The sequence below is a fragment of the Populus euphratica genome, unplaced genomic scaffold (genome assembly GCF_000495115.2).
Source record: "Populus euphratica unplaced genomic scaffold, PopEup_1.0 scaffold734.1, whole genome shotgun sequence".
Lineage (NCBI taxonomy): Eukaryota > Viridiplantae > Streptophyta > Magnoliopsida > Malpighiales > Salicaceae > Populus > Populus euphratica.
In genome coordinates, this window is record NW_011500600.1 from 44,491 (window position 1) to 64,791 (window position 20,301).

General features: G+C 35.9%; 4 protein-coding genes and 1 pseudogene across 10 annotated transcripts in view; 1 reads left to right on the plus strand and 4 right to left on the minus strand.

Moving 5' to 3' along the window:
- Nucleotides 1–2,964, minus strand: part of LOC105115596 (structural maintenance of chromosomes protein 2-1-like) — a 24,940-nt gene extending 21,976 nt beyond the window's left edge. The window contains exons 1-6 of the mRNA XM_011012536.1: nt 2,483–2,964; nt 1,232–1,912; nt 915–1,058; nt 512–802; nt 236–421; nt 1–150 (exon numbers count right to left, since the gene is read on the minus strand). The exon at nt 1–150 is cut by the window's left edge and continues 13 nt beyond it. Coding sequence (XP_011010838.1) covers nt 1–150; nt 236–421; nt 512–802; nt 915–1,058; nt 1,232–1,912; nt 2,483–2,800 — 1,770 coding nt within the window. The 5' untranslated portion in view covers nt 2,801–2,964. The remainder of the gene's footprint in view (nt 151–235; nt 422–511; nt 803–914; nt 1,059–1,231; nt 1,913–2,482) is intronic.
- Nucleotides 2,003–20,186, minus strand: LOC105115593 (cell number regulator 6-like). 7 transcript variants are annotated; one of them, XM_011012527.1, is made up of 7 exons: nt 19,915–20,186; nt 19,701–19,805; nt 19,285–19,399; nt 17,638–17,903; nt 16,682–16,958; nt 11,552–11,558; nt 2,003–2,013 (listed from the first exon to the last, which is right to left on the minus strand). In XM_011012527.1, exons 2-5 carry the CDS (start codon nt 19,803–19,805, stop codon nt 16,740–16,742), a joined length of 705 nt encoding a protein of 234 aa, XP_011010829.1. In that variant the 5' UTR covers nt 19,915–20,186; the 3' UTR covers nt 2,003–2,013; nt 11,552–11,558; nt 16,682–16,739. The 7 variants fall into 7 exon arrangements, with proteins under 7 accessions (XP_011010829.1, XP_011010835.1, XP_011010834.1 ...); XM_011012533.1 differs by lacking the exons at nt 2,003–2,013; nt 11,552–11,558 and adding an exon at nt 11,665–11,793 and having other exon boundaries at nt 16,652–16,958; nt 20,030–20,186; XM_011012532.1 differs by lacking the exons at nt 2,003–2,013; nt 11,552–11,558 and adding an exon at nt 11,665–11,793 and having other exon boundaries at nt 16,652–16,958; nt 19,701–19,842; nt 20,030–20,186.
- Nucleotides 4,859–6,143, minus strand: LOC105115607 (probable aquaporin TIP5-1; annotated as a pseudogene).
- On the minus strand, nt 8,557–10,452 carry LOC105115594 (dynein light chain 1, cytoplasmic-like). Its single transcript, XM_011012534.1, has 2 exons — nt 10,035–10,452; nt 8,557–8,985 (listed from the first exon to the last, which is right to left on the minus strand). The coding sequence occupies exons 1-2, from the start codon at nt 10,332–10,334 to the stop codon at nt 8,803–8,805; spliced, it is 483 nt and encodes a 160-aa protein (XP_011010836.1). The 5' UTR covers nt 10,335–10,452; the 3' UTR covers nt 8,557–8,802.
- Nucleotides 11,800–13,568, plus strand: LOC105115592 (uncharacterized). Its single transcript, XM_011012525.1, has 2 exons — nt 11,800–13,197; nt 13,482–13,568. Exons 1-2 carry the CDS (start codon nt 12,249–12,251, stop codon nt 13,517–13,519), a joined length of 987 nt encoding a protein of 328 aa, XP_011010827.1. The 5' UTR covers nt 11,800–12,248; the 3' UTR covers nt 13,520–13,568.
- Nucleotides 20,187–20,301: the final 115 nt, after the last annotated feature.

The following is a 20,301-nucleotide window of genomic DNA, read 5'->3' on the forward strand; positions in this document are numbered from 1 at the left end:
CTGCTGAACTCTAATGGGTACAGGATGGGATTGAATTTTGTTTAAGGGGATAATTGTCACTCTTCTACGGAGATCGCCATTTTGAAGAAGTTGCTTTCCAGTGCTCTCAGTGTCCACAACAACATTAAATAACTTTCCACCTGCAGTAACCTGAAAATCAACTCAAGTAAGAGTTGTTACTACTCATACAAGTTTGCTGTGGCAAAACCAAGTATATGATATGTGCATTACTGACCTCTAGGGCAGTCATCGTGGAGCTGTCCTTTACTTTAATTAGTTTAGCTACCACGCCTTTTACTTTCGACCTATCAAAGTTTCTCACGGGATCCCGGTATGTGAATTGAACATTTGATAGCTGCGCTGAAAGGTCTCGTATTTCATCTTTCAACTTCTGCACTAGTTTCAATTCGGATGCACAGTCCTGAAGAAAAGTTTTGATCAACATAATCATCAACTTTAAGGTAATTTATAGGTCCTGAAGGTGAAATGGGATCAAGGGGAGCATGCAGACCTTCTGTAAAGCTTCCATCTGGCCTTCCTTGTATGAAAGAGATTCCAGCGCTGATTTAGCATTTTCCACATCTTTCCTTCTAGCACTAAGCTCATTCTCTACAGCAATAGCTTCTTCATTCTTTGACATTAACTGATGCGTTTTCTCTTTCAGCTCTTTCTCACAATGGCTAATTTTTGTTTTCAACTGTTTCAACTCTGTTTCAGCATTTCCAACAGCATACTTTGCTTCACCCAGTTGATCTTCAAGGCATTTCTCCTCACTACCACTGCTCTTCCCAGCTAGCACACCCTATCCAAAACAGCTAAAACTCTCAATCCATGACTTGTTTTGCTGGTCAGATGCTGTGGCTATCTATTTATAGAAGGCGAAATGAACTAAAAAAGCAAGGATGAATACTGACTTGGTATTCCTTCTCATAGTTTTCCAAACTACTGGAAAGTTCTCCGACTCTCCTTTTGAGATCAGCTGCTCCTTCCTCAGACTTTTTAACTGCAGCAGCCCTCTCCTCAACAGACTGCTTTAAGTCTTCAATACTGTGAACAATCTGGGAGCATCAAAATGTCAAATGTAAATGCGATATGAAAACTGCCTGGTCATTTAAAAAATCATTAAAAAAACAAAAGAAGAGGAGAAAAACTTGAACAAATTCTAGAGGCAAATATACAAAGCTAGACGTATAAAAATAAACATCAGAATTAGCAAAGATTGCTCCATCACCTTTTCAGCACTCTCACATTCACTCCTTAAAGTATCCTCTTTATTATTCAAAACCGATACCTCTCGCACAAGATCTTGAGCAAGCACATCTACATTCTCCGACAGAGTTTTTACTTCCCCGCCCATACTGGCTTCCTTTTCAGCAGTCAATTTTGATATTTCCATCTCCTTTTGCTGTATTTCCACCAGCATCTGTTCTGCACTAGTGTCGATCTCAGCAATTTTGCCCCTCATATGTTCCACCTCACCAACTGCGCTGTCTCTAATTTTCACTGCTTGAACATAATCATAAGCAATGCAAAACCTTTTGAGTCGATCTAATTCAGAATTGCCGTTGGCCCATTGCATATATTGCATCCTTTCCTTCCTCAACTTCTCCAAAGCTGGCAGTATCTCTTGGTCAAGAAGCTTATTAATTTCATCCACCTTGCTCTGCTTCTTCTCTAGAGTTTTCAACGCGGACTCTTTTTTTGTCTCGTACATTCTTGTCCCAGCAGCCTCTTCAAGCATTGATAAGATCTCTGGAGGTTTCATGTTCAAGACCTTAGTAATGCGTCCTTGCATAATGAGAAAATGTGGATTGTTAACATTCAGCTGCACTGAATGAAAAAGGTTTTGGACTTGACTAGGCTGGGCCAGCTTTCCATTGATCAGATACTTGTTCCTTCCACCGACCACAATCTGCAGAAACAAATATAAAAGTCCTTCACATATAAAATCAACGCTGTCAAAGCAAACAATTTTGATTAAATTCAAAAAAATCATGACCATAAAAAGTTTCTCTTTTTTGCAGGCCTAGTTCAATAACCACTGTATCTTATAGAGCCATTCTTTGGTCTGTAGTATATTATACACTTTAGTTAAACATTCTAGTTCAGTCTTTTTGAAGCAATTGCTAAACACATCAGGACAGAAATATATGTAAAGTTACCATAGCCATAATAATCAGAAGCAACATAAAATTCAATATAGAAACAAAATACAAATCAGACCCGTTCAATTAGAACACTCAGGGAACATACCGAAACATTATATTCTACGATTAAAACAGAGCAACCTCCCAACGCCATCAAAAGCCAACTTTAAAACAAGAGAAAAATGTGTAGCTACATAAATATAAACCAAACATTTCTCTTGCCTCTAACAAAAATTAAACCAACATATTACCTTTCTCTCACCAAATCTTTGCAAAACCCACAAATTCTGAACCCTTAATTTAGCAAACTAGTTTGATTTTTGAAGAAAACTAACCTGTCTAGTAACAGTAATCTCTGAATGATCTTCATACCCTAGAGGACTCCTACTCCTGTCAGAATTATCGAACACAATTGACACTGTAGCTTTAGTAATCCCTGCCTGTCCTTGCTTGTACACTAACTCCTGCAAATTGGATGCCCTAACTTGCTGCAAATTAGTTATACCCAAAACAAAACAAATCGAATCCAGAATATTCGACTTGCCAGACCCATTTAGCCCCGTAATTGCATTGAAAAAGGGGTCGAATCCTTGTACTACTGTTCTTGTTGCGTAAGATTTGAACCCCTCTAAACATATCTCCTTTATATACATTCGTAGTTGAAAATGAGAACCCCTGAAATTAAAAAGGCTTGGGAAAATTTTAGGGTTTCCAATATGACAAGGCCGGGGAGTGGGTGAGTTGGGGTTGGGAAGAAATGGAGAGTTTGTTTGTGTGGAATTTTTGTTTTTGGTTTTTGGATGGAGGGAGGGAGGGATTTGATTGTTTTGAATTTTAGAGGAGCGTCTCTATGAAAGAAGCGGGAAAAATGATACTTTTTTCCATTTTTAATTGGGCCTGGTTCGATCATTGATGCACTCGACTGTTCAGTTATTTTATCAACCAGGCCCGTGCAGAATCTGGATTTTTTTTACCATGCGATTGTGCCATGTTTGATTTCTAAAAAACATTTAGAAAAAAATTTAAAAAAATTTTATATTTATTTATTATTAAAAAATTAATAAATAAAAAATAATTTTTAATTAAATAAAAATTTAATTTGATTTTTATAAAAGTATTTTTCTAAAAATTTTGGACGGAAAACAATTTTAAAAAATTGTGAAAAATTTAGAAATATCGTATTATTTACCGATTATATCAAATTTGATTCTTAAATTTTTTATTGCTATATATATTTTATTTTAAATATTTTTTTTAATTTTATCTATTAAAATTTAATTTTTATATTAACTTTGATCCTCATTTTTATAATTGTTATTTGTTTTTTTTATCAATTTTTTATTAAAATATTTTATCTATCAAATTCGGTCATCGTTCTTTTGATTGTTAATTATTTTATTTAAAATAATTTATAAATTATTATGTATTATTATTTTAATTTCATCATCTTTTATTTTTTTTACTTTTTAGATTTGATCTTTATTATTTTAATTATTATTTATTTTATTTGAGATAATTTATGAATTATATTTTTTATAATTTTATTCACATTCAACTTTTTAATTTATAAGATTTGGTCTTAATTATTTTAATAAACATAAGAAAAATAAAATATTAATAAGTTATTTTTCAACTTATTTTTTATGACATAACCAAACACTAGAAAATATTTTCCAACTTATTTTACATTACACTACCAGATATCATAAAATAATTTATTTTTTAAAAATTTATTTAAAAAAAAAATACTTTCCTGCAAACAAACAGGGATTGAGTATGTTTGTTTATAAAGAAAAATTAATAAATTTTTAATATTATATAGACAAATACTAAAACATAAATCAATATAAAATATTTTTTAATCGACTCTATATTTCATGGGAGAAAGATATTCTATTAACTTGTAATATATAGTCGTTTAATTATTTTATTCTTCCACAACAATAACAATCATCACTACTATACACAATTATTATTTTATTGTATTTTATCATAAATTTATAATATTATCAATATTAATATCACCAGAACAACTATTATTAATACCACCAGCATTGTTATAAGTGTTTAATATTATAATAAATTTTATTGTTATATTATGAGAAAGTTAAATTTTTAAAAATAATTTTTTTTATAATTAAAATATATATTTAATTAAAATCATGATTAAACTTGATGTGCTTGAAAAAAAACTCAAGTTGAAATCAATGTTGTTAATATAAAAAATCATAATCTCAATTTCTAACTACAACATGGTCTCGTGTTCCCATTAATCCACGACCTTTAAAAACAGCTTCTTGTTGTTACCCTCTTGCTGGGCTGCGTGGTGCCGCAGACCCATTGTCAGGGCCTCTAAGTACGAGCTTGATGAAGATCATGCTGTTAATTGTGGGGGGGACTTGTTTATTGTGTACTGGGTAGGATCAGAAGAGGTTGTGTAAAAAGCTTGGAGTGATCTCAATCGTTGATGAAGTTAATTGTATGCTGATAGCTCATTGGATTAGGATAACTAAAATTTATTTATTTTTATTTTAAATTATTTTTAAAATATTATTTTTAAAATATTTTAAAAAATAAAGAGGCGATCAAAATACTCCCATAATCAGGAAAAACAAATAGTGCCGTAATTTACTAATGATTAGAGGTTAAAGGAACACTGTGACCGCTTAGAAGTACAATAAGAACAAAGTGTCAGCTACATCAAACTGCAATTAAACTACAACGTCATCTAAAACCCCCCTAAGAGAATCTGGAGCTTCAGTAGGGAAGACAGCATTATCATAGAGAAGCCCAGCAACTGCGGCTCCAATCAAGGGTCCAACCCAATAAACAGCCTGGTTTTTTAACCTCCCAGCAATAACTGCAGACCCAAATGCACAGGCTGGATTCATCGAGCCACCTGAGAAGGGTCCTGCAGCCGAGACACTGGCTCCTGCCGTAAGACCAACTGCCAAAGGTCCAATGGCGCCCCATGAACGACGTCTAGGGTCCCCGGCAGCGTAAACAGTGTACACCAAGCCACATGTCATCACACCTTCTAGCAGAGATGCTCCAAATCCTGTCATTTCCTCAGCAATTGTGTTGGTTGGAACATGCTAGAAAATTACAGAATAGAAGTTGCATCTTAGTGATGGCGCAGTGCAAGAAAATGTAAGCAAATATTATTAGTGCAAGAAAGCTGCAATCGATTAAAGGATCCTATCCAATCTATCTTGCATTAACTGAGAGCGGATTTTATCACCTGTCCTACGGTGGCCACTTTCAAGAAAATGCAAGCCATAACAGAGGCCAACATCAGAGAAATCCAGTAGAATAGAGCAGAGGGCACATTAATGCGTCCTCCAACAGCCATGCCAAATGTGACAGTAGGATTCACATGCCGTCCAGAGGCATTTGCAGCAATGTTCAAAGCCTATGAGAGTGCAAAAGCATTCGCCATTGCTACTATCACTAGGCTGGATCGATCTGCTGCTGCATCTGGCAATAATTTCCCTGATACATGCCAAAATCAAACATCAACCTTAAAACTTGTAAACTCTCTACTTCTAGAAAAACTAAATCATGCCTTTTGATCAATATTTTGAATGTGCCTCAGCGTGTTATTAGAACCAAAACCACAATAGTCGACAACTATGCTTATTTCATAACCAGCCAGTTCTGTTTGCATTTTATCAGAACAAGACCGCAGCAAAATTGACAAATGGCTCTAAATTTCCATTTTACATGTTCTTGTCTCACTAAAAAAGAACATTACTAATTAAAAACAAACAAGGATCATTTATACCGACATATTACAGCCAGAAACATGGACAATCAAGCCAATCCCTTTTCACTAAACAGAATAGAAGTTGCTATTCAACACTTACTTGAAGCCATGGCAGATCCTACAACTGCAAACACGTAAAAGAAAGTGGAGATGAACTCTGCAAGATACGCCCTAAGAGAAGCGGGAGTAACCGATTGTTTGAAACGTGCAGTCGGTGATGTTGAAGCCATTTTACCAAATATCAACATATTGCCAAGACAAGAATTTGAAGTTGGAATTTTTCCAAGGCAGAATAGCAGTTATGCATTAAAAGAGAAATGGCAAACCCTTTGTGTTTTTCGTTTTAGCAGTCATGGAAAGATTGCAACAATGTTCATATACGTGTGCGTCTGTTCAGGGTTGCAAACCCATGATTCAAAAATTAACCGCTATTTACACTGTGGTAGTATTTCATTGGTAGCAATCGTTAAGTTCATTCAATGGCCACCCTTTGTATTTGAGAAAATTTCCCTGCATCAACTTTTATTTATAATTGTCCTGGTCTAAAATAATTTTAGTGCCAATTATTGAACCTCAGTTTCAATAACATGCAGTTCTAGTTATCAGAGGAGGGATTTTTTTTTTTTGAAAAAAAAAAGAATAGTCAAGTATGATCCTCTGTTACATAAAACAAACCCTAAATATCGACTCGGTGTTAAGTGGATTGTCTTCTCACATTATGTTCTCCGATTTTGAATCCAAAGAAAGGCCGTGAGCATAGATAGTTTGAATCTAGACCCATCTGAAGAGAAGTTAGTCTGAATATGAATGGGATTTGGACAAAAAATATCATATTGCTGAGAAAAAATAAAGTTTACATATTCAGCCAGTCAGTGCTTTATGCGAAGAGAACAATAGCAACAAGAAGAAAGAAAACAGTCACCCAAGTAGAAAGAAAGAAAAACCCAGTTCATGTGTAAGATGAACAAGAATTAAAAGAAAAACACTATTTTCAACATAAACAATTGAACATGCACGATCCATGAAATCAAATTAGCGTTCCCCATTAATAACTCGTGCAGAATATAAATAAATAAAGAGTACTCTTAACAAATATAAGAGGGAATTGGGAGCAAAGACATGTGCTCTTCCTCTCCACTAAATAATTGATCAGCGGCTAAAAATATTTAAGAACTCGAAACACTGCATGAAGGCAGACCACATTCCATGTTGCTTCTTGTTTGTAGCATCATTGGAGTTTGAAGGAAAAGGAGAAGCGCCACCAGCTTCAGCATCAACACTGCTCAATGGAACATCATCTGAATACGCAATGCTATTGTTATGGAATAAAGAAAATAATTGGCACATTGGTTGCGCTCCTAGTCCATCATCAAATAGGCGATAATCAGTAAAATCGTCACGAAAAGGGCTCAAAATTGTCTTTTTTTTAAAAAAAAAAACCCCTAAAAGCCTGAGATCCCGGAACAGAACAGCCAGTAATTAAATTGGACAAGGAACCACAGTTTGTCGAGACTAATTGGAACAGAATATATATATATAAAAGAAATAACCTAACTGGCTCAAAATTGTCTTTTTTTTAAAAAAAAAAACCCCTAAAAGCCTGAGATCCCGGAACAGAACAGCCAGTAATTAAATTGGACAAGGAACCACAGTTTGTCGAGACTAATTGGAACAGAATATATATATATAAAAGAAATAACCTAACTGGCTCAAAATTGTCTTTTTTTTAAAAAAAAAAACCCCTAAAAGCCTGAGATCCCGGAACAGAACAGCCAGTAATTAAATTGGACAAGGAACCACAGTTTGTCGAGACTAATTGGAACAGAATATATATATATAAAAGAAATAACCTAACTGGCTCAAAATTGTCTTTTTTTTAAAAAAAAAAACCCCTAAAAGCCTGAGATCCCGGAACAGAACAGCCAGTAATTAAATTAGACAAGGAACCACAGTTTGTCGAGACTAATTGGAACAGAATATATATATATAAAAGAAATAACCTAACTGGCTCAAAATTGTCTTTTTTTAAAATAAAAAAAAACCCTAAAAGCCTGAGATCCCGGAACAGAACAGCCAGTAATTAAATTAGACAAGGAACCACAGTTTGTCGAGACTAATCGGAACAGAATTAGAGAAGAGAACCTATAGAATCCTATCAAGCGCAGAAGAGAAGCCACAGAAAGTTGAAACAAGCCATAATTTTAGAGGGAGCTCCTGATCTCTGTCTCTCCTCCTTATAAGACCCCACATCTTCTTTCTTTATCTTGGTTTCCCATGTTACAACTTCCTTGTCTACAACAGTTTCTGATCCCAAATCAACACATTCGAAAGAAGTGTTCCAGGATTCCCAACAAGCAGTTACACTTGATGAGTTCGAGCTGGAAGAATAAATATAATCAGCAAAAGTGTCTGTATAAGAAGAAGCAGAGTTGCTTCTGCATGGTTCTATGCCACCTTCAAGATCACTAGCCTCTATAGCCATGAAGGAAATTGGCAGACTGTCTTTATCGTTCTTCATAATTCTTTAGCGCTTTAGTGGAGAGAAACTAATGTGATCCTGATCAAATAAATTATAGTAAAGACTGTAATTTGTGAAATTTTTCGGTAGTTCTTAGACTTTCCTGTATGGCAATCCAATATATTGTAAGACCCGAATCCAAATTAAAATAGGATTTACAATATTTTAATGTTATTCGAGACTAAATCTGGCTACTTGCGATGAAAAACTAAAGCCATGAAGAAAAGGAAAGGAAAAGAGTAAATAAAACAGCATCAGAACCGAGTTTAGAGAAGGTCCCAAATACAAGTCATAGCATAACCTCCCCTTGTCCATAAAATGCAAATTCGTCTACTTAAAATTCAAGCAGATTTTTAATGAGCACGACCAATTTATGCCTTGAGCTTGCGCAATGGAGTTGGCCTCTTCACTGGTTGGACCTCGGTCTTGAAAAGAAGAAAAGAGAGGTTGTCCACGGAAAAATATACAAATCGACCACTTGAGTGAGTTACAAATGAACCATAACTCTTGCCAACAATGCAGTGCCATGCGATGCCATACATTGCATCAAACTCCTGAAAAAGAAAAGGAAAAAGAAACAGAAAAGGGACTAATGAACAACAGTAGTGCCAAAACTTCCTTGTATATGCCCATTTGCAAGGAATTGCTAAGAAAAGAGGCAGGGGAGAAAAAGTTCAAGTCAACTAAGGTCAATCACATAAATAATTTTGGTTGTTGTCAACTCAGCCAACGCTAATAAATTTCAACAAGGTTTGAACACATAGGGCGCAGTTGTCTGAAAACTTCGAACAAAATCCATGGTATAATCGGTATGGATATCAAGATACATTCTGAGTGAATGACAAAAAACTAAAATCTTTACATCAGGAATTGATGTGTTATTGAAGAAGTTAATAAAGTTGCAAGCTTTTAAACAAAAACAACAAAGCTATAAGCTCCAAAATAATAATAATAAATAACTTGGCAGCCATAATCCTATTTTTGTTAATTAAATCTCAACTTAACAGTCATCGTAGATTTTCCTGAAAAATTACTTGGGTGCTATGAGCACTTCTCGTTCTCAATGACTGGCCTCCCCAGTCATTAGTGGAGGTAGAATTTATTTGCAAATGTTTTTCTACTTTATTTTTAAATAATTTTTCATGAATATATATTAATAATTTTATTTTTAAAAAATTATTTTTAATATCAACATATCAAAATAATTTAAAAATATTGAAAACATATTAATTTAAAATAAATTAAAAAAATTAAATATTTTTAAAACATAAAAACAAACCTCCTCGCAACCTTCTTTCATGTCACGAATCAACATTATTAGAATGGATAGAGAAGAGGTGGGGTGGGGTGGGGTATGGCTACTTGACTTATCTGTGCCTTTCTGCTTGCTATTGAGTCTTGTAATAAACTTATGATAGGGAGATTTACTGTTGTTCCACCGACAAATTGAAGTGTTCATTCATATGTAGTATCAATAGATGCCCTGTTCGTTAATAAAAAAGATGCCATTTTTGGAACTATGCTTAAAAAAAATACTTTGACTGTATTAGAAGCAAATTTTATGTGCAATCATCAAGGTCGAATCCATGGAAAATCTCCATACCTTCTTGAGACTCATGGCGATACGAGTAGGATTGGGATTCTTGCTTTCGAGATTATTAGCATCAAGGAGTGCTCTACTGAACCTAAATGCATGCTCTTGCATTGCACCAGGCATGTCTGCTGATCTCAGCCGTATGTTCAACTCAACATCTACTGCTGCTAGCCTCACTTCATTGGTTGCTGCTGCTGGTGGCCTCACCATGGGAGGCACCGGTAACATACGCCCAGGAGGTAGGAACTGCACCCTTTCCTTATTCTTTTCCATTCTCCTCCTTCCAGTCTCTGACTGTGATCTCTCCATGGAAACAAGCCTAGACAGTCACAATGTCTTGGAGAGAGATAGAGAGTTGTACAAGCCTGGACAGTCACAATGTCTTGGGGGAAGAGAGAGAGAGAGAGAGAGTTGTACTAGACAGTCAAAACGTCTTGGAGAGAGAGAGTTGTAGGCATTGTTTTAAAACCTGTACCAGATCAGCAGGTATATATGGGTACCTGAATGATATGGGGTGGAACAGTTTAGATTGAAAAAAAAACCTTCATTTACTGGGTTAAAAACCTAAGTTGTCCTGATTGATTCGGGTGTAAATATCGAAACTTAATCATAATTTTGTTAAAATAATGTTTTATATATGTGTGTGTGTGTGTGTGTATTTTTAATAAACCTCATTTGACAAGTCGATTCTCACCTGTAACTCAAGTATTGTCTGTTCTTATCTAAAGTAGATCCCCAGTTAAGTTATAAAATTATAATTATAGGTAGGTATTAGGGCAGTTTGTTTGTAGCCTTAGTAATTTTTAGGACTTGACGGAGGGCAAATATTTGTTTTAATCGAAGTAAATGTTGGACTGTGATATATAATATTTTTTTAAATAGTTTTTGTTTGAAAATATATTAAAAAAATATTTTTTATTTTTAAATGAATACTTTAAAATCATTAAAAAATACTAAAAAATATTAATTTAATATTTTTCAAGAAAAGAATACTTTTAAAAAATATTTAAAAATAAAAGCAAAACCATGTGAAACACCCCCTATTCTGGTTTTGAAAGAGACGAATAAGTGAAACAGGCTTACATTTTACGCAAAATAATAGAGAGATCATGCAGTGGTAAAGGACCTAACAGTGATAAATAATGGAAACTGACTGGGGGAAGGGGAGCTTTAGGACAGTCCATGGTTCAGCTTTGGAAGCTGTGACAAGAGTAACTCGTGTCTATCATTTGTGGGTCCTACTTTTCTCTATTAGGCCACTGAATACGTTAGATTTATTAAGTAATCAGAAAGTAGAGTGCCGGCAACACCAACCAGACGCATGATACCATCCACTTTGGAGGCATTGCAGAGCTCCTTCATGTAAAGACTGGCAAAACAACGAAAAAGGAGCGGTGCTGTATGGCTAATTCGTGGAGTGTTGGACGTGAAGATTGTTTGTTCAATGATCAATCTTCCCATGTGAGATTTTACCTTGGAACCTGCTAATCAAATGCTCAACTACTTGACCAATCACCAAATTCAACAACAGATTCTCTTGTACAAAAAGCTAAATGCGCAAAATTCTAACACCTGAGGCTGAGGCTGTGGAAGCAACTCTTTCTGGTTCAACACGATAACCAGGAGGTACTAACATATCAAAGCAGAAAGTCTGAATGAGAATGCATCCTCATTAATCAAAAGTAAACTTTACAAAAAAGTATCAATAAGGGTAAAACTGCATGACTGTTCTGAATCCTTTGATGGACAAGGGAGGTACAGCAACTTCTTGTTGTCAATATATTCTCTTTTATTTCATTTTTTTAATAGCTATTAGTCTTTCTTTTGTAGCTGTCAGTATATTCTCCTTTTCTTATTCTATTTCTTTCATAGCTGTCACTATATTCTTCTTTCTTTGTTTAATTTCTGTCATAGCTGTATATCCCTGGATTCTCTCTAAAGATCTCAATTATTGTCTAGGCCTAGTATTAAAGAATCTGATTATGTTTATTAGATGCTAGAATTAAGGGTTTTGATACTTCTTGATGTATATATATATTGTAACTCTCTTAGTGAAAGGGGGACAGAAAACATTTCAGAATTTCTCTTGTATTATCTTGTCATGGTATCAGAGCCAAAATTCTGAAATCAATTCATCTTGTGTCTAGTTCCTTATCTGGTTCTTTTATTCTGTTTTTTCTTGGACTTGATCTTTTTGTTCTTGTTTCTAGTTAAATCTTGTCTATGGAACGATCTGAACATTTTATTGTTCGATTTACTGGAAAGAACTATTCTGCCTGGGCTTTCCAGTTTCAGATTTTTGTCAAGGGAAAGGAATTATGGGGTCATATTGCTGGGACAGTTCCTGCACCTGACAGTGAGCAGGAAAAGGAGAAATATGTGAAATGGGAGGTGAAGGATGCTCAGATTATGTCTTGGATCCTTGGAAGTATGGAACACTCCATGCTTCTCAATCTCAAGCCTTACAAATCATCTAGAGAAATGTGGGATTACCTAAAGAAAGTTTACAACCAAAGCAATACAGCACGAAGGTTTCAATTGGAACTTGAGTTGGGTCAACTCAATCAAGGTAGTATGTCAATACAAGAATTTTATTCTTCCTTTGTAAATCTTTGGGCTGAGTACACAGACATTGTGTATGCAAGTGTACCTCTTGAAGGACTTATTGTTATTCAAAGTGTGCATGAGACTAGCAAGCGTGATCAATTTTTAATGAAGTTAAGAGGGGAATTTGAAGCAATCAGGTCCAACCTGATGAATAGAGAACCAGTTCCTTTCTTGGATATTTGTGTAGGAGAGCTTCTCAGGGAAGAACAACGGATCATTACACAAGCTGTCTTGGAGCAGAAAGCTCAAAATTCTACTCCAATCCCTGTTGCATACACTGCTCAAGGGAGGTTTAAAGGAGGTAGAAATATGTCAAATGTTCAGTGTTATAGCTGCAAAGGATTTGGGCACATTGCCACTACTTGTACCAAAAAATTCTGCAACTATTGTAAGAAAACAGGGCATATCATCAAAGATTGCTCCATCCGGCCTCCAAAGAAATCTGAAACCGCCTATAATGTCTCGGTTGGTTCCTCCAATACTCCTAGTCCTGGTCAGTCCTCTATTACCCCTGAAATGGTCCAACAAATGATAGTTTCTACCCTTTCTGCTTTAGGCCTTTCAGGTAACCGAAATTCCATTCCTAAGCCTTGGTATTTTGATTCTGCTGCTTCTAATCACATGACCAACACTGTCTTACCTTTAAATAATGTTAAAAAATATGAAGGTAATCTTCATATTCGTACTGCCGATGGTAATCCTTTGTCTATCACAGCTGTTGGTGATATTTCAGCCCTTCTAAATACTGTCTTTGTGTCTCCTAAGCTGTCCACTAATCTCATATCTGTTGGCCAATTAGTTGACAACAATTGTGATGTTCATTTTTCCAAATCTGGTTGTTTTGTGCAGGATCAAGTGTCCGGGAAGATGATCGTGAAGGGACCTAAAGTGGGACGTCTATTTCCCTTGTTTCTATCTCCCTCTCCTATGTTAAATTATGTTGCATGTAATGCTGCTCACTGTGATAATCAGGTGTGGCATAGACGTTTAGGACATCCTAATTCTCATGTACTTCGAGTCTTGTTTAAATCTGGTTTATTAGGAAATAAAAATTCAACTTCTTCTCATAATGATATTGTTGATTGTGCATCTTGCAAACTTGGTAAAAGCAAAACACTTCCTTTTCCATTGCATAAAACTCACACCACCAAACCTTTTGAAATCGTGCATACTGATGTATGGGGTATTGCACCTGTCATTTCTCATGAACATTATAGATATTTTGTTACATTTATAGACGATTTCACTCGTTTTACTTGGGTATATTTTCTTCGATCTAAAAGTGAGGTTTTCTCTGTGTTTAAAGCCCTTCTTGCCTTAGTTGAGACACAATTTTCTGCCAAAATTAAAATTCTGCAATCTGATTCAGGTGGTGAATATATGTCAAATGCATTTCAATTTTTTCTTCAAAGTCATGGGATCATATCACAACGTTCTTGTCCTTTCACCCCACAATAAAACGGTGTGGCTGAAAGAAAGAATCGTCATCTTCTTGATGTTGTTCGAACTCTTCTCCTTGAGTCATATGTTCCTTCTCATTTTTGGTGTGAAGCTTTATGTACTGTTGTTTATTTAATTAATCGATTACCATCTCCTCACTTGAACAATGATTCTCCCTATGTTCGTTTGTTTGGACATGCACCAAATTATTCCAATCTTCATATTTTTGGATGTGTTTGTTTTGTTCACCTTCCTGCACATGAGAGAAATAAACTTACTGCCCAATCCGTCAAGTGTGCTTTCTTAGGCTATGCTGTCACCCAAAAAGGATTTCTTTGTTATGATCCACATGCACGTCGAACTCGTGTCTCTAGGAATGTTATATTTTTTGAAAATCAGCCTTTCTTTTGCACCCAACAGCCTTCTGTATTTCCATCTTTATCTGTTTTACCATCTTTTTCTAAGTCGTCAACACTAATACAAAGGTTTAAACCTGGTTATGTTTATCATAGACGCACTCCTGCTTCTGCTCTTTCTCCAGGTATCACCGAGGTTCCTTCACATCTTCCTGCAACATCTGATCCTGTTCTGCCCATTTCCTATGATCCCCCTCCTCTTCGTAGAAGCTCTAGACCTCACAAACCTCCTGAAAGGTATGGTTTTTCCACTCCTGTGGCTATGTCTACTACTCTCTCTTCTATTTCCATTCCCACTTGTTATAAACAGGCTAGCAAACATGAGTGCTGGAAACAAGCCATGGAGGCAGAACTTCACGCACTTAAGGCCAATCATACTTGGGACATTATTTCTTGTCCTTCACATGTTAAGCCTATTGGGAGCATGTGGGTTTATACTGTGAAACTCAAGTCTGATGGATCTTTGGATAGATACAAAGCTCGATTGGTTGCTCTTGGCAATAAACAACAATATGGCTTCGACTATGAAGAAACCTTCGCACCCGTTGCTAAGATGACTACGGTGAGAACACTTCTTGCTATTGCAGCCTCTAAAGCCTGGCCTTTATATCAGATGGATGTAACCAATGCCTTCTTGCATGGGGATCTTAAGGAAGAGATTTATATGACACTTCCACCTGGTATGTCCATAAAGGCTTCTAATGCAGTTTGCAAACTAAGACGCTCTTTGTATGGGTTGAAACAAGCACCTAGAGCCTGGTTTGAGAAGTTTCGCAACACTCTTCTCACCTTCTCCTTCACACAAAGTCAATATGATTCATCCCTTTTCTTTTACAAGACCACCACTGGTATGGTATTTCTCTTAGTTTATGTTGATGATATTATCCTCACTGGTAATGACATTGGGTTGATCACCAAGCTTCAACATATGTTACATAGTACATTTCAAATGAAAGATCTTGGACATCTCACATATTTTTTGGGGCTGGAAGTTCACTCTAGAGATCATGGTTTGTTCTTAAATCAACATAAATATATTCAGGATCTCATTGAGCTTGCTGATTTAAAGAATGCTACTGCTGTTGATACACCAATGGAGGTGAATGTGAAATACCGAAAAGATGAAGGCGAGCTTTTGCCTAATCCTTTTTTATATCGGCAACTTGTTGGTAGTCTTATCTACCTAACAATTACAAGGCCTGATATCTCCTATGCTGTCCATATAGTTAGCAAATTTATGCAGGCACCTCGACATCTTCATCTTGCTGCAGTTCGTCGTCTTATTCGATACTTAATTGGGTCCCCTACTCGTGGGTTGTTTTTTCCCAAACATTCTACTCTTACCTTGACTTCCTATAGTGATGCGGATTGGGCTGGCTGCCCAGATACTAGAAAATCTATTACAGGCTGGTGCATTTTTCTTGGAGATGCCTTGATCTCTTGGAAGTGTAAGAAGCAGGATTGTGTCTCTAAATCTTCTACAGAGGCTGAGTATCGAGCCATGTCAGCAGCTTGTTCTGAAATTGTGTGGTTACGTGGTCTTATTTCTGAACTTGGGTTCCCCCCTACTGCTCCTACTCCACTTCATGGTGATAATACTAGTGCTATTCAAATAGCTGCAAATCCGGTCTACCATGAACGCACCAAGCACATAGAGGTGGACTGTCATTATATTAGGGAGGCCTTTACTCGCGGTGTTATCACTCTTCCTCATCTCAATACTGCTCTTCAAATCGCTGATGCCTTTACAAAAGCCTTGACACGCCAACGACATAAGTTTCTCAGTCGCAAATTGATGTTGTTCGACCTACCCGCATCAATTTGAGGGGGGATGTCAATATATTCTCTTTTATTTCATTTTTTTAATAGCTATTAGTCTTTCTTTTGTAGCTGTCAGTATATTCTCCTTTTCTTATTCTATTTCTTTCATAGCTGTCACTATATTCTTCTTTCTTTGTTTAATTTCTGTCATAGCTGTATATCCCTGGATTCTCTCTAAAGATCTCAATTATTGTCTAGGCCTAGTATTAAAGAATCTGATTATGTTTATTAGATGCTAGAATTAAGGGTTTTGATACTTCTTGATGTATATATATATTGTAACTCTCTTAGTGAAAGGGGGACAGAAAACATTTCAGAATTTCTCTTGTATTATCTTGTCACTTGTGCAACGAAATTCTTTGTAAAAACAAAAAAAAAATTCAGTTTCAAGATCAAATTCGCTTCCTTGGTACTATTGTATGAACGGATTTTACAGAGGCTGCATTTCCAAGTTGGTGCTCTTTTCAGAGGATGGAGTGGAATCCTGGTTTTCAGTGGTGGCACTCATCTCTTGAACAGGTGGAGGATTGACGATGGTCATTGGCATGACAAAGTTATCTGATAGACGCCCCTTCATCTCCCTGTGCTCCTGGCACAAAGCACACCAGTGCATGCAGCAGTGCACCATGCATGGGTCACAAGGTGAATTCTGCAATCCAAACAAATGCTAGTCAGCAAACAGTAAAAATTAAACATTTTTTTTTTGGGTGGGAAGGGGGTGGGGCGCTATGCTTTAGGCGTCAGGAATGTGACAATGCTAAAACATCAGCACTGCAGCAACCCTCAAAATATTAAGGCTTCATTAGGTAGCACAATGGAAGCCATGCTGATTGTTTGGCAGCACAGACCCTCGGACACTGTCGGCAAACTTAAAATTTAATGCACTTCGGTGCTTTTGAAATCATTAGCTTTGAATTGGAGTAAAAAATTCCCATATCATTAAGGAATAAAATATCCTTTAAGTTCATAAAAATTATATGATGACTATTTCATTATTTTTTGTTATTCGACATCAACTTCCAGCAGCGCACTTTATCATGAACTAAACAAATTTGTATGCTGAAAAGAGTAATTTTCACCATAGGAAAGCGCATTGAAATATCAATATCATTCAAGGAATAATAGCAACAATTACAGTGTTCCATGTGTTACAACTCCTAAAATTATTGAGTGGTCCCATAAAATACTAAAGGAATCCAGAAGCAGTCATCTTGTCTGCATCTACAAAATGTTCATGTTGTGCTTTTTTTAACCTTAACAATGTGTTGAGGATCCTTGTTGTCTTCAATTCATAACATGAACATGAAAATAGAGAAAATTGAGATTACCTTGAGATGATATTTCTTCTGTAAAGACTGTCGAACAAGACCAGTGTATATGCCACACATCCACCAAGCAAAAAGTAAACCCTCACAAATAAGAAATGACGTGCTTGGGTCAATTCCATGGAAGACAGCTGTCGCTGCTGCCAGTGCGATGCCACCTTCAACGCAAACAGCATGGCAAACACATGGTGTAGTCCAGGGCGTATCATCTCTCAAGCTCTCAATATTTCTACCAAATAGAACACAAGGACAAAATAGTCCTGTCCAACCTTTTCAGGTGTAAAACAAGGAATTAATCCATCATTCCTTGCATAAAAAAGCAATTAAAACCCTAAAAGGCGACACGCATTTTGATAAGACTAAGAATTACAAGAGAATCAATTGCATAATGTTGCCGGAGGACAATATCATCCACTTCACAAAGGAACGGCAAAAATTTGTGACAGCCAACCACACCTTTCCAAATAAGATGTGAATTCAAAATATTGAGCCTTGTCTTATCTATGTCATTACCACATTGTTAATTATGAAAAAAAAAAAATTAACATCATCCATGAAACTTTAGTTGTCATATTCAATTATATTTTGTTTTAAACAGGAAAGAAAAAACTGGGAAAACAGAAAAATATATGTTTGAGTTTCAAAATTGTAAATTGCATTTGCCAATTCAATGCATAAAACTCTAATCAGCAACTATTTTCAGTTTTTTACTAGATCATAACTTCAGGATAGAGTTCCTATTCAGTATTGAGAAGTTCATTAGACCTGAAAGTTTGATTGGTTATGGCAAATGGCAAAAACACAAGGCCACATTAACTATCAATTTCCAAAATGTCATTAGTCATTTGGTCTATCAAAGTCATTTTCTAAAACCATGTTCTTGAAATGAATTGAAAATTTGAACTGTGCCTATAGTAAAATCTGTAGAGGGTTTCAAATGGCATCCATGCATCTAAGTTCCACAGTTGGGGAAAAAACTATTTTTTCTCTGCTAACAACAATGGGGAAATAACACCAGGGGAAAAGTTGCACTAGAAAAAGTAAAGAATTCCATTTTATATCAACAAGGATTTCAGAAAAATAAGAAGAAAATTTAAAATTTAAAAACAAAAGAAATCATATATTTAGGAAACAACAAAAAACAGAAATAAGTGAACTGCCTGCATTCAAATCATAAACGGGGCTACCATGTGTGCAAATACAAAATTTCTGATCTGATACAATTATTTCTCACAGAGTTGAGCATAAAGTTCCCGATTAGCTAAAGGATATATATCAAGAAAGGAATGTTCATATATTATCTAGAGGATGATCTTCAAGAAAAAGTGCCATGACTTTCCTTTCAAGCACACACAATGAGCACAGGCTCAGATTCGGCTAAAGCCATTTATGGTTTATCACAGGCACTAGATAATTACCATTTATTTCATGCATGTTTGAGTTGAGGGAAAAGAAGATCAAGTTAGCTAGTTTCATATCTCCATGTCATAAATTCTCACTTCCAATAAAAATATAAAATACTTCATAAATCACAGTAACAGAAGCCATTCATCTCTGAAAAGTTCAGAACACATCATATCAAAATATGATATACCCACATCACAAAACATTGATTTGAAACCATATAATGCTAGATACAAATGAACTTACAGCTTTCAGTGTCTTCAGCACATCCAAAAATCCCAGTAGTCCAAGGCTCGTCTGCTGGAGGCTGAAAGTTCTCAGGTAAAGGTTGCCCACATTCATTACATTTGCAAACTTCCAACTGCCTCACCAAAAATTAAAAAAATTCAGAGATCCAAAAGATACACAAATTCAGACTGAGCATTCAAAACCCACATAAGAAAACGCGTGATAATTTGACTCGAGAAGCAAATACAACAGCGTCAGATCGAAGTTGAAAAGCTAAACCCTTTAAGGGTGCAAATCCTAAACTTTGAAACAATCGCATATGACAGTGAAACATTAAAATATCTTAAATCTCAAGACTTGACACAAAAGAGTGATAAAATTTGAGATAAAAAAATAAGAAAAAAACAGAGAGAAAGAGAGAGAGAGAGAGAGACATGAGGAACTTCAATGGGCTGATTTAGTTCACCAGGCTTAATCTCCTCTACACCAGTTTGTTCTTTTGTTAACTTCACATATCTGGAAACGTTTCCTTCTGCCATCTGATCTCACAAAACCCAGGAAACCTCTGTTTAGTCTCTGATAAAAGCAAAATAAAAGAAACCGATCAAGAAAGAAACCAAACTTGTTTTTAAACAAAAAAATATGAACATTGACTAACACTAAACTCGGGAGATTAGAAGCAAACACTACACGAACACGGAAAGAAATATATGTGGGCAGAAGAAGGGGGAAACGGTAACCAAATCTGCGAAGGATTAATTACCAAAAGAGAGGGAGATGGAAGATTTGGTGAAGGGCAGGTGGGAAGGATTGTTATACATTTGGATCGAGTGAGCAAAAAAGGAATAGGTGGGGTGGGGGGCTTCAGTGCAAAGATATTAGAAGGTCAACTGCTCCCCCGTTTTGTATTTGCGAGAAACTGGATTGTTCAAGGAAAGCGGTGTGTTATCGCTATTTCCCTGATTTCGTATTCAAATCAGCTGTCATAACATGCCACGTGGCTCCCACCCTCAAGATTTTTGCTTATTAGCTTTT

Bases quoted from the DNA above. Each gene is read 5' to 3' on its own strand.
- LOC105115594 (XM_011012534.1), bottom strand. From the start codon at position 10,334: ATGGAGAGATCACAGTCAGAGACTGGAAGGAGGAGAATGGAAAAGAAT. The intron at 8,986-10,034 runs GTATGGAGATTT...TTTCTTTTTCAG, and splicing joins TCGCCATGAGTCTCAAGAAG to GAGTTTGATGCAATGTATGG.
- LOC105115593 (XM_011012527.1), bottom strand. From the start codon at position 19,805: ATGGCAGAAGGAAACGTTTCCAGATATGTGAAGTTAACAAAAGAACAA. The intron at 17,904-19,284 runs GTAAGTTCATTT...ACACCTGAAAAG, and splicing joins TGCTGAAGACACTGAAAGCT to GTTGGACAGGACTATTTTGT. The intron at 16,959-17,637 runs GTAATCTCAATT...TTTGGATTGCAG, and splicing joins AGAAGAAATATCATCTCAAG to AATTCACCTTGTGACCCATG.
- LOC105115592 (XM_011012525.1), top strand. From the start codon at position 12,249: ATGGAACGATCTGAACATTTTATTGTTCGATTTACTGGAAAGAACTAT. The intron at 13,198-13,481 runs GTAACCGAAATT...TGTTTTGTGCAG, and splicing joins TTCTGCTTTAGGCCTTTCAG to GATCAAGTGTCCGGGAAGAT.